The 15,761-nt window shown below is 40.5% G+C and overlaps 2 protein-coding genes across 2 annotated transcripts; one reads left to right on the plus strand and one right to left on the minus strand.

The window, feature by feature from the left end:
• Nucleotides 1-223: 223 nt before the first annotated feature.
• Nucleotides 224-6,795, minus strand: tmem144b (transmembrane protein 144b). Its single transcript, XM_070837241.1, has 12 exons — nucleotides 6,720-6,795; nucleotides 6,454-6,621; nucleotides 6,221-6,343; nucleotides 4,981-5,080; nucleotides 4,696-4,776; nucleotides 4,460-4,538; nucleotides 4,163-4,242; nucleotides 3,511-3,629; nucleotides 3,014-3,133; nucleotides 1,696-1,793; nucleotides 497-550; nucleotides 224-307 (listed from the first exon to the last, which is right to left on the minus strand). Exons 1-12 carry the CDS (start codon nucleotides 6,757-6,759, stop codon nucleotides 224-226), a joined length of 1,146 nt encoding a protein of 381 aa, XP_070693342.1. The 5' UTR covers nucleotides 6,760-6,795.
• Nucleotides 6,796-8,804: 2,009 nt separating this feature from the next.
• On the plus strand, nucleotides 8,805-15,262 carry gask1b (golgi associated kinase 1B). Its single transcript, XM_070837101.1, has 4 exons — nucleotides 8,805-9,738; nucleotides 10,718-10,935; nucleotides 12,533-12,759; nucleotides 14,962-15,262. Exons 1-4 carry the CDS (start codon nucleotides 8,868-8,870, stop codon nucleotides 15,167-15,169), a joined length of 1,524 nt encoding a protein of 507 aa, XP_070693202.1. The 5' UTR covers nucleotides 8,805-8,867; the 3' UTR covers nucleotides 15,170-15,262.
• The last annotated feature ends 499 nt before the right edge of the window (nucleotides 15,263-15,761 follow it).

Raw genomic sequence — 15,761 nt, forward strand, 5'->3', positions numbered from 1 at the left:
GCGATTGTTGCTGCAACACACTGCCATCAAATGTTAGCTAGTATAAACCCCGCAGGTTTAAAAGTCTACGAGCTTTACATTCAGGTCAGCCATCATGCATTTCAATTTATTTTAATGGGGCTCAAACAGTTTGATAAAACCATGGATGGTATAAGTTTCGGTCGAGAACTGGAGCAAATATGCGCATAATGAAAAACGGGTCCATCACCAGATATTTGTGTTATTAGAGCTTTGAGATGGCAGACAGCAAGGAGCCGGTCAGCACCACACAGGAAGCCAAGAGGAAGATGAAGCAGTTGGTTAAACCCTGAAGGGAAAAAAAGGTTTGACGTCTTTTTCGTAGAATTTAACTATTAAATCTCCATTTTAAGAGTCACAATAACTACCATCTGCTAGACCATAGTTTTACCAGTGAGTCTTCATTTTAACAGTGTCGAAACTCAACCAAAGGAATGAGAGGATCTGGATTATTGATGGTCATCATTGTGATCCTTACCTTAACCTCTCTAAACACCAAGCATCCCCACAGTGCTGCAACCAGACCGTATCCCTGCAAAGCAACAAGCAAACACTTAACAGAAAACAAAAGCCACTTACTTTTAATCCAGTTCTAGTGCGAAGAAGAGGTTATTAAAATCCTTCACATTACTTCAGTGACATTCTTACATTTACCAGTAGGCAATGTGCGACTATAACTGTAGGAGGGCTGTTTTATTGTCTGGTTTTACATCCTCTGCGAATAGAGGAATGGAGGATGAGGAGAATGGAGAGGTTGAGGCCTTTTCTTTCAGTATTGCTGTACATACATACTGTGTATTCACTGATAATCATACTGTAAAGACTGACTACAAACATGGATGGATGAATCTCTGTAAGCCTGCTTTCGTGAATACATTTCATTGGGCAAGTGACTGTATTTGCATCACTTTTGTGATGGGTGAGAATATTAAGATGAACATCTAAAAGCTACGTTAGCAGCTTTGAAAGTGTTGGACAATGACAGTTTTGCTACACCGAGGCTCAAGAAAAGCAGGTTCATCCATCCACTACTAAATCTGGAGGTAAGATCTTTCAACAACTATGCATCAGCTAAAATGGCATTAGAGTTAGCCACAGAGAATAACTACTGCTGATTTTTCATAACCCTGTCGTCTTTGTTTAGATTAAAATCTGCCCGCGACTAACACTTTTCTCCCTAAAACCCCAGAGGATGAATCCTAATGCTTTTACAGCAGAAGTTTCAACAACAAAAAAATTCTAAATATAATGTGCAGATTGTCATTACATTTACTGATCAGTCTGGACACTATATACGCTTTGCTATAGCATCACCACTGGGGCAATATCACAATCAGAGACAGACATCTTAAAACCTCACCAGATAAATCATGCAGGTCTAGATACCAAAATCAGTTAGATGCACTCATATGCACTTGTGCGTTCTGTTTGAATAGACCCACATTATGCTGGTCTGCAACTGGACATTCAAATGTCTGAGTTTCAGACGTGTAAAACATTACTGAAACCTCTGCGAAATAATGGAGTTAATTAAGTGTTTATACTTCACTTCTACCAAACAGAAATGTAATTTTTTTTGTATGCACATTTGAATCTGTCAGTCCAAAGGGTGGTAAACAGACCAGTCTCAATTTCCCTTCACCAGCCCACTCAGCCGTCAGGACATGATGTACTTACTGCACTGACAATAGGGAAGGTAATGACTGCACTCAGGTAGTTATTGGCTAGGAACCAGCAGTATGTGGCCAAGGCCCACATCATCCCAGACAATAGACCTGAAGAGCAGAAGGAGACTTAACAGTGTACTGAACCTAGAGTCAAAGATAAAAGAGACAAGCAAGCAGAGATCAAGTAGGTACATTAAAGTAGAAAACCTAATAAAATCAGGAATTGAATCTTGGTATTTAATACATTTTTTTTTTTATATGCACATGTACTACACCAACTGATGACCGGTTCACAAATTGAAGAGTAGCTCCCAGATACGGATGGGTCCCCAATTTGATCCTCAGTGAGTAAGTGTGAAATTGAGGTCCACTCTGTATCCCACTCACCAAACTTAACCAAAGGACAGACTTGAACTCATTATCCACACTGAATGCCAGGTTTTGGGTAGGTTGCTTGCCATCAGCAGCTCTGCCTGTATCAACACATCCAACCATCCCCCTGAGCGGATGAGTTTGCACATGCAGCTTGGCAAAGGAAGTTGCTGCATTTCCTCTGATTCTTCCCGTCTTGCTAAGAGTCAAGTGGGAGCCATTAGTAGAAATGCTGGTGGCCCCTCGTGCACAACAGCTCATAGAAATAAATCAGCCGGAGGAAAATGGTGTCATACTGTAGGTAGTTTTTAGACTCCCCGTCTGAGCTGAACAGCATGATAGATATGTGTCCAAATTCAGACCACAACTTGCAATGAGGGGTTTCAAGCCAGAAACCAGAAGCTGTTGCCATAGAAATCCATTCTTAAGTGGATTTCCTCTATCTCCAGTTTCATTTGAATGCCTTTTAGTGGCCTGAAGACATGAAAGTATCCACCGACAAGAAAAAAAAACTTGAAGTTTTACTTCAATATTTCATTGGTCATTTGCAAAAATGTCTTAAAATGTATTTCTGTCTGAAAATAAATTCCAAAACATATTTTCTACAGTACTTTCTTCTTCAATGCTGTACACCTTATTTCAAGTTTTAGCATGTTGCTACTCTACAATTAACAAGTTACAGGCACTGCAATTATTTGCAGTGATCTTGTGAACCCCTTGGAGATTCCAGGGTGATCAGAGTTGGAAACCACCGGTGTGACTAACTAGAGCACATGGGCTCAGGCCATCATCAATGCCTGCAGGGTGAAATGGTTCAGATTGAATAACCACCATCCTGACAGTATCATTTGAATACATTAGATTGCACAGGTGAACCAAATAAAGTGTTGACTCGTTTCAATTCATAACGACTCAAGAGATCATGCTCAAAACATCTCTGATAAAGTGTGCGTTACCTGGCAGGATAACTCTGGAGTAGATCCTGGGCCTGTTATGCATTGCAGCACAGTAGATGGCAAAGTACACTGTGCTTGCAACAAAAATGCCAGAGCACTGTGCGTAGACATAGTCGAGGTCTGTGAAGAAGTCGAAACAAGAATTGACAGTGTTAAACTCATGAGTTTCTTTGTAGGTTCGCCAAACTCAATTACATTCTGTTGTTTTTAAAAGAGCCTTGACAATAGATATTAAAGTAATACAAGAGCACACATTTTATTGTCAAAATCTTTCAGCTACCCCACTGACAATAATTACTGTCTCAGGGAAATGGATATTAAACCTGGTTCTCTGGACGATCCAGTGTTATTTATAGACCAACAGAGTGGTGTAGTTTTGAACTTAAGGACATTTTCATGTTTATTCCATTTTGTCTTCAAGTGTGTAAATCGATAGTAGGTTTAAAAAAAAAAAGGAGGTCCAAAGTGAAGGCAGTGATCAAACACTGAAACCATACCATAGACACTGGCTCCGTGGAACACGCTGTCCTGACAGGATGAGCGGGTCTTTATGTAGAGCATGGGCACAAAGGAGGACCCGTACAGCAGGCCCGATACGACAGCAAGCAGGCAGCCACTGAAAACATGACGAGTCTGAGAAAACTGCATGATGGATAGACTTTAAATCTCTACTGATATGTTGTCCAATTTGTAAAAGCCAATCTAACCATCGCATGCTAAGCTGATGAAAATGCATTGTTTTTTTAGCAAACAATTTAGAAGTGGATGATGCAGCCTTGTGTTTTTGCATTTATTCAATCATTTCTGCTGTTTGACTTTACATTTTTTCCTGCTGCAGCCCATTTTACCAGAGGGATCAAAGTGTCTGAATTATGAAATTATTCAAGTCATGATTAAAACAAAACACTTCTTCATGTCACCTTAAATAATGTTACATGTAAAACCAAGCTGGCCACCAGCCGTAGATTAATTAACTAAGGAAAGCCTGGGGCATCATATTTAATGTATCCTAGTTCTATTTTTGAGGAACATTTCTATTGATAATTTAATCAAAAATCAATGTTTCATAAACCTTCCCCTTGTCTGTGTTCTTAGCTTGCAAGCATATTTGTGCTCACAGCTCAATGATTGCTAATGAGTTGAGCTCACATGAACCGTCTGGTCTTTGGTCCGACAACATCTATCCAGAACTCTGACGAACTTGGTCCATAGCTGCCCGAGTTTAGTCTCTGCAGAAAGAACGAGAACTCCATCAGAGCACACGAAAACAGGACAAAGTCACGACTCTTGGCGTCTCTTTGAGAAGCCAAGTAACAGGAATCGATTGTCTGTCAGATTCTCCTTGACAGAATATTGGTAAAATAAAACTGATATGAGTGTGATGTCAGAATTAACTCCTAGCAAAGAGGCGAGCCAAATAAACTGACAACCAATCAATGCACTCACCCTGTCGATAAGTAATGGAATCGATTCCGTGTTGGGATGCAGTTCCACGTCCGTTTTCACAAAAAAAAAGATCAGGCCACTGGAAGTAAATACAAAAGTCATGTCTGTCATCCAAAACTAAACTCAAAATGACAGCAGAAAGCTACTATGTTTATTTATTTATTTTTTGGTAACAGCTGAAAAACCACTGGACAGACAAGAAGGTGAGAAACTTAACTTCAGCATTTACAGTTTACCTGAGCAGACATAACCCAGCTCCACAATAATTTAATATCGGCCTGGAAACATCTTGAGCGGCGATCCCAAACAGGCCAAATCTGTGAAAGATGTTCACACTCAGTTCTTTTGAGAAGAAAAAGAAAAAACCCTTCTGCTGACGACATGGGGCAACATCTCCATTACGGGACCCAGCAGTGACCTTCACTCGCTAAGTTACAGCTAACTTCATCTATAAAAGTCCCCAAAAGAAAGGAAGCATATTTTCCACCGAGAGAGAAAGAGCATTCACTGATCTTACTCACCTTGAAGTGGCCCAGCCCATCAACAAACTAGAGGATCCCCAAATCAAAACCCCAAGACCGAGGCCAACCGCTTTGACAATTGGAACAACTGTTATATTCCCTGCAGAAAACATGGGAGAAAAAGTCAGTTACATGCATGGCTTCTAGATGGTGTGAACCTCCCATGTTATTTTGCCCTCATGGTGATGCTAATGACAAATGACTGTCTGCACTCTTTCCAGGTCAACAATAGAGTAAACAGTGACAAAGATAAACTGCATGCGCTTTGGGGAATTCCAAAAATTGAAGGGGGAAATGTTTTAACACTAGCCAAGTTAAAGTTGAATGCTAAATCTGCTTCATGAAAAGCATCTCTTTGTATGGTATGTTTTGTGATGAAGAGCCATTATGCTCAACATATCAACAGTATTGTAGGTTTCAATACAATGTGGGAGCAGCAGACACTTTTTTTCCTCAGTAGAAACCATTTAATTTATATGGAGCCAGTTTTTTATATATTTTAAATGAGATTTCCCTGTAGTCAATAAACTCTAAATCCAAAAATGTAGGGCAGGAGCCTGGGGTAAATTTGACAACACAGGACTGTACCAGCGTCCCAGTTTCATGCTGTTGATTAACACCATGTTTACAGTATGCAAAAACCAAGAGAAAACATACTGAACCCTCATCCTACCGACTGGGATACCCGCTGACCCCCAGAGGGATGCGGTCTTATCTCAAAAGTGCTTTACTCCAATATTTGGATAAAATAATGTTATGTGACAAATAATGTTTTGAGAGGAAAGTGTGAGTGTGATGTCATCTCACAGTGGAGATCCTGTGACATCATATGTGGTACTGATGGCTCAATTAAAAATTTTACTTATTTTGCTTCCCCCCCCCCACAATTTTAAATCGTCACTAGCATTTCAAAGTCAGCTGCAGAGATATTCAGTGGCACCTGGCTTGCATCATTTCTGGTACAGAAAAGTATATTCAGGTAAAACAGTGCATCATCAACAGTGCTACTTTGCAGTATTCATATACAGTGTGAAATTGGCACACAGTCTCTCTCTTGCAGGAAGAGGACCAACTGTATCATTTTAAGAAGGACCGCAGCAGACTCCATCTTTCAACTGGATGCCTCACGTCCATCAGCTGCGTACCAATGTCCAGCTGGACAACTGAAATAGACTCGATTCTATCCACGTGGAAAACAAGAATGGTTTAGTTTTGAAGTGTGACTCCCTTGAGACAATACCTGTAGCCCAGATGACACCTCCAAGCATAGCGAAAGGGTGGAATTTGGGCGACTGAAGCATCAAGTCTCCAACCATGGATACAACCCATATTGCTGCACAGTTTACCCACTGAAAAAACATACCTGTAAACAGAAAACAGGCATATTCTCATGCGGGCTTACAAAATGTTTAACAACACTAAGGGGAGTGTTACAGCTGGATTTAATAACTTTATAAAGTGCTGCATACTTACCGTCCCCTGTTTCTATCCTTTTGATTGGAACAAAGTTGCTTCCATACAATAACACAGCAACCACGTTTGCAGCAATTCCATAGGCAAAATGAGTCATATTGGTTGAGTTAAGGGTGAAATCAAAGGTTTCCAGTTTGACATTTGCAGCATCTTCGTCACCTTTGGCACCTGGAGGAATTTCGAAGCAAAACAAATGTCTGAGCTTGTTGATTTGGGTCAATACGCCAGATTCGGGGCTCCTCAGAGGCCAATTAGAATTTACATACCTCGTTTTGTGGTAAGGTCAGTGCTATGACAGCTCACCATCAATAATGTGCCAACAAATAAAAGCAAAGGTGTGTATTTTACTTCAGGCATGTTAAAACTAAATGTCTGCTTTCTGTGATGGAGCTGGCCCACTGTGTTAAAATCTGCTGGAGACTGTGCCTGTCTGCAGTGTGGGGGTGGGGGGGTGGAGTGACGCTCAGGCAGGTGCCGCCAATTATCTAATCACTCGATCTGACACATAATGGCTGCTATGAACACATGGCACACAGCAATCCAAACACTGTGGAGCAGGTGGGAAAAAACACTTATATGTGAAAGCTTCCATCATGACTAATATATATATATATATATAATAATAGAGGCTGTAAATATACAATAGGCTACACACAAAGAAATAAACAAATGATCTCAATATGGTTGGTCACCAGTGCTGGAAAGTAACCAAGTCCTCAGGTAGTGTATAGTATGTAGTATGGCAATATTATTAGTACTTTTTATTCTACTACATTTGTTTGATGACTTTGCAGATTCAGATCTAATATAATCAACCAATAAATGCTGATATACACTGCTCACAAAAAGTTAGGGATATTCGACTTTCAGGTGAAATATATGGAAAATGTAAAAAGTGAATGCTACAGTGATATTATATCATGAAAGTAGGGCATTTAAGTAGAAGCATGCAATGGTCATTTTATTAATCTTAAACAATTTATTGAAAGAAAATCTAACAACAGTGGTGGGTATACCACAACAAAACATTTTCAGTGTCTCAGTAAATTGGGATGTGGCCAAAGGACGTCCACTCCTCTCCTTTCTGTGACTCTTCCAGTCTCTGTATCACTGTTCCAACCTCCTGATGACACTCTGTGACCCTCTAAGCTCAGTGAACACCTCCGTCTGAGGACTTCCTGTTTGAAGCCTCCAGTGTTGAGGTGCTGCTGATCAACTGTTAGGTGTCGTCTTGGTCTCATGATGTCAGAATGTGAACAGCAGGATGAGGAGGACTGTTTAAATACCAATTCTAACTGAAGCAGGAAATGTATTGGTGGATTCATGGATCAAACCTGTTGTGAATGTTGCTGTTAAGCTTCTTGTTAGAAAACAGCAACTTGTGCAAAAAGTACTGAAACACTGAACAGTTGGACATGTGCATTCAAAAGTTTAGAGAAGGTCACATTAAGTTCACCTGGAAAGGTTAGAATGCATTTTAGGTTCATCCTGAAACTTCACCTGAAAGCCGAATATCCCTAACTTTTAGTGAGTAGTGTATATTCATTAATGTGATAAGAACATTTTCTATATATTATATAGAAAAGTTCTATATTTAAACTCAGGTCAGGAAATCCTGTATAGACTGCTGCGTCAAGCCGGCGATTTAATTCCACAGCAGGAGATATTTGTCTCCTTCTGTTAACTGCTTTACCTTTCACATCTCTATTCTATTCTATTCTATTCTATTCTGCCTCCACCATGTGAATAGCTTGTACTCATCCAAATTAAGAATGAACGAAATGGACCAGCAGATGTCGCCTAAAACGCGTTGATGTACGATGGATCAAATATTCGTAGTACATCATCTTAAAACGTGTAACTCGTCACCTTTACCTCTAACCTCTGTATTAAGATTCAGCCAAATAGCCTTAATGTCCTAATGGATGTGTCTATGTCTAAACCAGTTTAGCTCAAACAGCCATGATACCCCTAATATTCCTGTTCATAGGGGTTTATATTGTATAGATTTGCAGGGATGGTTGTCCAAAGTGTAATGGGATAACTTTATCTGCTACTTATTAAAGTGCTTTTGCAGAACATTTCCTAAACTTCGTTCCACTAACTTCAGCAGCGTCTGCAGGCTGGTTTGGGCCACGAAGTTCCATCCATGAAGTGTGCGCCTGTAAGTGCTTACTGTGCGCCTTACCATATGGCACAATAGCTGTATCTGAAAGAAAATCTCTGAAAGCTCAAGTCTCCTCATGTTGGGTTAGGGGGTGGATTCCCAGGCTGTCCATCCCCTACGCAGTTGTCTCTGGGTGCTGTGTGGCCACAGATCTTCCTTTCCATAATGAGTTTCAGAAGTTGAGCGCTCCTACTGGTTTGACTTTGGCGCAAAAAGACGCTCCACCATGATAATATCATAAGTTCTAATGGGGAAGTCGCGCTTTCAATGGCTGTGCTTCCATTTCCTAAGACTGACCAGCAGCTTTCGGAGGTGCCCTCTTTCAAAAAGGAGTTTGATAATTGCGAGCGTGTGTGTTGTCTACTTGTTTTTTGTGGTTTCACAAGTTGGATACTCACAGCAGCACCGGGACAGAAGGACCGATAAGGAAAAGTACCGACACGCCCGTGGATTGTATAATCTGGACACCAGTGATGCGCTGCCAGATTCTGCTGATTTGCAGAGCTTTGTGGTGCCGACGCGGTCCAACGTGGTGTACATAACGCTCAAATCTAAGCGCCTGAAACCAGCAAACATTCGGGGTACAATCAAACCAAAACTGAGGAGAAAAGTGAGGAGGAATAAGTTTACTAATTCAGCTTTTACGCAGAACAAACTTGGCACTTTGGAGCGGGACGCGGGACAAATTAAGGACAACTTTACACGCAGGACTTCCTGGGCTAAAACCAAGGATGTTGATTATAAAACATTGGATATAGTCCATAACTCTATTACAGACGCACAAACAGACTCTCGCATTAGAATTTACAGCCAGAGGGCACCGCCATGGTTCAGCCCCCACGACGTGAGAGTCATGCGCTTTCTTGCGGATGCCAAAGTTTTGCGCATCAAAGACGTCTCGCATGGAAACTCTCCTTCACTTCTGATATTTGAGGGCGAGACAAGCGTCTCCCTGACCAACCAAAAACAGACTAAACGGAACAATGCATGCGAAGGGCGGTGTGGAGTCATTAACAGCCCAGTGGACACCACTGAGGTCTTCGCTTTCCATCTGGACAGGGTGCTGGGGCTCAATAGGACATTACCAGCTGTAAGCAGAAAGTTCAGCTTTATACACGGTATGAAAACTTGGCGTCGAGGACTTTATATATAACTACTTTTGACTAATGAGTATTACAGAGAGAGAGAGAGAGAGAGAGAGCAGGGCGGTTTGGATGGTTATGTCTGAGGCAAATAAATAATATTTTCCAAATTGTGGTTGGTTTCCTCACTCAGAGTGGAACTCCCCTGTGTGTACTCAATGTGGAAATTGCAAATTTTATCATCCACATCCCAGCTCTGTAATTAGTAATATGGAGAAATAGATTGAAAACATTAATAATAAGACACCGGTGTAACATGAACCCTTGAGTGGTTCTGTGCAGCTTGTCATAGATTGAGGTGGTTTTGGAGGTAATGACCAGCAGGAGGTTTTGGAGGTGTTACAATTTAGTACAATAATTTGTAATCATAGTGCAATCAATCTGTGTCATGTGTCATGTTAACACCAAAAGCCATGGAGGAGTTAAATGAAGGATCCATTAAATCTGGTGCTGTGAAGTTGCAGTGAGAGAGAGCCACCAAGCCACATACTGAAACTGCACACTGCTGAGTGACAGCAGGACTGTAGGGAAGATCACATGGGTCAGGACTATTTTCTATAGGGGACCAGACGGATACCTGAGCCGGTTCAGGCATATTCAAGACCAAAATCAGATTGTAGGCCTGTAATATATCATGGGGGGTGACAGGACTCTCATACTCTGCCTTGATGTTGTTTGTTATATGACTAAAACAAAATGAAAACATCTTTCCTTTAACATCCGCCATCACAGAGGAGGCTGAATTGTACAGCTGTGTGTTGCTGGATTTTCTCTCTCCTTCCTTGATTTGCTCAAATCCCCAACGTGAACTCGATAAATGCCAATGAGAGCGCCACTGATGAAGTGCATGCGTTGCTCAGTAAGCTTTTACTGGATTAAAATAGTTGAAAAATCTCACTGAGACTGAACAGTTGCTGAAACTTGACCATATAATCTCTTTATCCTCCCTCTTTAGATGGCCAGCCCTGCCCAGTGGTGTCATGGGATGCTTCTCTCTACCCAGAAGGCCTTGCTGCAGGCTTGTCCGCTGTGCAGCTAACATGGGGGGAGTATCAGAGCTCCCTGAAACAGAGGTGTTGGCATAAAAACATAAGCCCAAAGTCTGACTCGGGCTGCTCCACAGTGCATCACTACGAGTGGAGTAAACTTGCTCTGTTTGACTTCTTATTACAGGTACCAAAATCAGTTTGAAGAATGATTTTTCTGAATGTGAAAAAAAAAAAAAAACAGGTCTGCAGCTTTTCGTGCGTCACTTTGCCTCCTCAGGCTTTATTGAATTCCAAAAATACTTCATAATTGACCTTTACAAACACCTTTTGATCTGACATCGGCAATATGTTCCAACAGCTCTCTGTGCAGGAAAAATAGGTTAAATATCCTCAGGGGTATTATCCTTTGGCTGAATATGTCTTGTTTTCTGTGTGGGAAGCCTGGATCTCTAATTAGACTTTAGCATTGAGGACACATCTTCTGAGAATTCTTCAGTTCGTCCCTTGACCATGGAATGGCAAATATTGTAGAGAGGAATTGGAAAATACATATTTGAAATAGTCCAGAGTCCACAGTTTCACTGTGATATGTTTGGAAGAGTTTGATCTATAAAGTTGAGAAGACATACACTTTATTTATCAAGAATAAATCTCATCGTCACAATCATTTCATGAGAAGAGATAAAAAACATTGTATTCCAACTTTATGGGCAACAGTGTAGATCAATCTCTTGTTAGTTTGCTATTTCAAGGTTCCTTACAAAGACATTCATAAATAAGTAAGGAAAAGATATTGTTAAGAGAAACAGAGAAGCAGATTCTACAGTGAATATAAAACACCTTCTCAAAGACAAAAGGAAATTGATATATAGAAGTTATTGCACTGATTTTTTTTCTTACGAGTCATCCATAAATGAGGCAACGTTCTCAAACCACCGTTTTCATACATGCTCCATTAAAGCTTGTGTGAAACACATTTCCCTAATGTCTACATTTTCTAAATGTCTCCCTGACAGGATTTTGCTTCTTATTATTGTTTAAAGTTATTAGGGCTTACAGGGGTGTGTGTTCAGGGACTTGCTGGCTTGATTGACAGGTATCGTGGAGATATTTCAGCTCATCACGTTTCACGTATTGGTGGATTCTCATGAACAAGCTGCCCCAGGTTTCTCAAAAAGGTGCTTGAGAGTGTCGCCTAATCCAGGCTTCTGAAATCCCACCTGACACCAGTGAGTGGCATCGCGGATGTTACATCCTTGGTTGTACTTACAATAATCTTTGGTAACACCATCTAAAACCCATGCCAATCAATTTGTTTAATTAACATATACAGTAGAGACTCAAGGCTGCTTGGAGGCTATGGTTGGGATTATGAATTACCAATCCTTGTGGAGGAAGCAGGAGTTACATGAAATGAGGTACTGCCTAAAAAGCTTAGGGGGTTCCCTGGTGTAGTCATGCCACTCAGTTGTCTGGTGGTCTCACTGATGTATCATCAAATCAATAGGCAGTACTCATGACTGAGGTACTACAGACCGACCTGCAGGGTGCGTTAAATTCTTTTTTGCCAAATCATTAATTCTGTCTTAATATAATTATCATGTAGTCTGTGAGATGAAGTAAAAGGGAGTCAGTCAATATTACAGAATAAGTTTGTTCAGGTCAAGAAAACACGTTTCTAAAAGGAGAAAACTCAGAAATGCAGGTAACAACATTGATTGTATTCTCAATGCATTAACTACAAGTATTCTCTGAAGAAATATGAACTTTCCTTATTCAAGATCCACAACCGTCTGGATAAGAGCTGCTGTGGATTCAGGCCGAGGCAGGAAGATGCGTGCGTGGAACTCGGCCACCATGCCGACTGCGCGGACCAGAACCACATACAACTGACAAACATCATCCACAGGGGACACGACCCCAGACACCTGGTCTTCACCGGCAACAAGGGCTTCTTCGACCGCAATGAAGACAACCTGGACTTCAAGCTCTTAGAAGGAATCAAAGAGTAAGTTTTGATTCCTGACTTGTAGCTCTTTTGTATTCGTTATATTAATATATGAAATAGATTTTAATTGTATTTTTCCTGCTTCACACATCGAAAACTGATATAAAAAAGTATGTATTTCCACAAACAATTGGCATTATGCAAGACAGATTTGGTCTGAAATTGTGAGCAAAAGAAAAATAAGAACTTTTGACTGGATTATCAATATTTTCCTGTTTTCAAAATGTTCATAAGTAACAACAAAGTTTGGGAGCTCCGGACCACCACAGGACCATCCCTTAATGATTATTATCTGGGCTAAACATAGGGAGGATTGGTAGTATTTTGTTGGAGTACAAGGGGCAGGAGTTTTTGTACTTTTCCCCTGAATCTCTGGCAGGCCTGTACATCACACAATAATGTACAAACACCAGCATGAAGCAATGACAGTAAAATGTAATGTTCAAGTTTTAAGATTCAATTTGAAAACAGCATTTTAAATGTTGAAACTGCACTTTAACCTTTTATACAGTATATTCACCATTAGCCCTCATTGTCATAAACTTGTTAGTAAATATTTAGACCTGGCTCAACAAAGTAAATGTATGTTTTAGACATGAATCTTGGGGGGCATGATTATGTGTTCTTTCTGCTCGTCCCACCGATCTGTGTGGACCTGTAATTCCAAACCACACTGCAGAGAGATTGCTTTAATTTCTTCCATCTTTTGATCAATAAATCAGCGAGCCATATCACTGGGGAGACAGAGAAGAAGCTGTGGCTTGGCATGCTTGCGTCTCCTCCCCACACATAGATCCTTCTGATCTTCGTCAAAACTGTAGCTTCTATATTGGTATTCAAATAAGATTTAAAGGCAGCATGAGTTTGAATCGAGCTGTTAACATATGATCACGTGGCTGCAAGATCACGCTGCGTCGTCGATACCTGATCTTTTTTTGATCTTCTGGTGAATTCTTCGTTGATCTGAGAAGGTTTTACCTCTCTGGCTTTTATCAAAGCTGAATAAACTGATGTTTGACTGTTTTATTCCAGACACATTCCACAGTGACGTGTACAACATACAGCAGTGCAGCTTATTAGAAAAGCTGGACTGCTTGAAAAGCACTTAGCAGTCACTCCACCACTCTTCTCCTGTCATCTGCAATGCTCACATGATCACATCCTGCCTTTTTTTTTTTTTTTTCTTGTGGTTTGGCGTTTGGGGCATACAAACATTTTTCTGAAGCAGAACTCCTCCCTAGGCAGTCATGAAACGCACTCAAACCTCAGTGAAGCGAGCCACAAAACAGTCAAACAGAAAATAGCACTTTTAGTTTTCGGAAATCAAAACCAGCTATTGGCTTACAGACTGCATAGGCTACTAGTTATACAGATCTGTCATGCTCTTGTTGAAAACGAGGTGTCACTTGCCCACATTCATACTTTAGGGGGTAAAAAAAAAACAACCCATAGCCAGCAGCTGCACAGCTTCACATGATGTACTGATCTCATCTTTCATCTCTGCTGATTTTTCATTTGTATGACTGGGGCTTTCATCCACTTGTGCTAAATGTCACTCACCATCCTCAGAGTCAACTGATGCTGAATATGTGATAAAGTAAGCGTAATCAGTGTTATTTTTGCTGTTAGCTAATGTAAGTGGTTTACATTCAGTATAAAAAGCAGTAATGTAATTGCCTTAATTTGGTCATTTCTTCATGATCATTACTGTCACTCACACACACTCCACACACAGTTCCAGAGCAATTGCAGTTAAGCCAACTGACAGTGAACGTCACGTGCTGTTATTTTTTTGTCAAATCTATAACCAAGTCAGAGTTGAACCATTATCTGCAGGTGCTTAATATATAGTTATTTTACTGTTAAATCTTCCTGTGAACTTTTTTGCACATGCAAAACGATCCATGATGCATGTGCATGTACAGCTATTGTTTTTTTTTGTCCTTTTTTGCCCTTTTGTCTCTTTTTATAGCTTCCCTTTTAATATTGCAGTGGGTATTGTGTAATGAAACAACCAAGGTGAAGTTGCAGCAAAGATAAATTAGATTCCAGCTGTTTTTATTTTTTAGTAAGTTTGACTTTGCTGTTTGACTTTATCCATGAAAACAGAGCTCCATGCCTTTGCCCATTGAAAATAAATTTGATTATTTCTGCTCACAGCCAGACTTGTACTTCTTCCTCACTCACTTTCTGTCCTTCCAGGCTTCCAGAGCGGGCCGTGTCAGTGCTGAAGAGCAGGCGGCTGAGGGAGAAGCTCCTCCAGTCTCTGTTCTTGGACCAGACGTACTGGGAGAGCCAGGGTGGCCGGCAGGGCATCGACAAGCTGATCGATGTAATTGAGAGGCGGGTCAAGGTCCTGCTCACCTACATCAATGCTCATGGGATCAAAGTCATCACAATGAATGTGTGAAGAGAGCCACAGCAGTCACTTGGCCAAATTACTGAGACAAATACAATAAATGAATGGACTGATTCTTTTGACTTCACTCTGTACTTTCACTATTCACTTATGTAAATGAGTACACAAGATTAATGGATAATTATATATTTTTTCTTTATGTCTTGCAAAATTAGCACTTATCACATTACTAATGAAGTACTTAATGCACATTGCAGACTATCCTTTCAAATAGCATACGTTTTGTTATTGATAAAGCTGTAATAAAAAGCCATTCAAGTCATTTGAGGTTACGGTTAAGGAAGCATCTCTCTGCTGTATGTATATGATTATGAGGGAGACTTTAATTGACCTAATTTTGACATTTAAAAAATGTGACTTTTCCCTTTTTCTTAATTGTTTCTCCCTTAGAGGCGAATACACTACCATCATTATGTGCAGATTATGCTGCAGTTATAACTTCTGCTCCTCCAGAAGCCTCCCAGCCAGTCTAATTTGCATTGTGTATGAATGAAATGCACTAAATGATACATTATTTTCTTCTCTGCTTCTCCAGTGAGTGGCAGGAATTGAGATGTTGAAAAAGCCTCTTAGCGTTGCTAGC

Source organism: Pempheris klunzingeri, chromosome 9, assembly GCF_042242105.1.
Source record: "Pempheris klunzingeri isolate RE-2024b chromosome 9, fPemKlu1.hap1, whole genome shotgun sequence".
Classification (NCBI taxonomy): Eukaryota; Metazoa; Chordata; class Actinopteri; order Acropomatiformes; family Pempheridae; genus Pempheris; species Pempheris klunzingeri.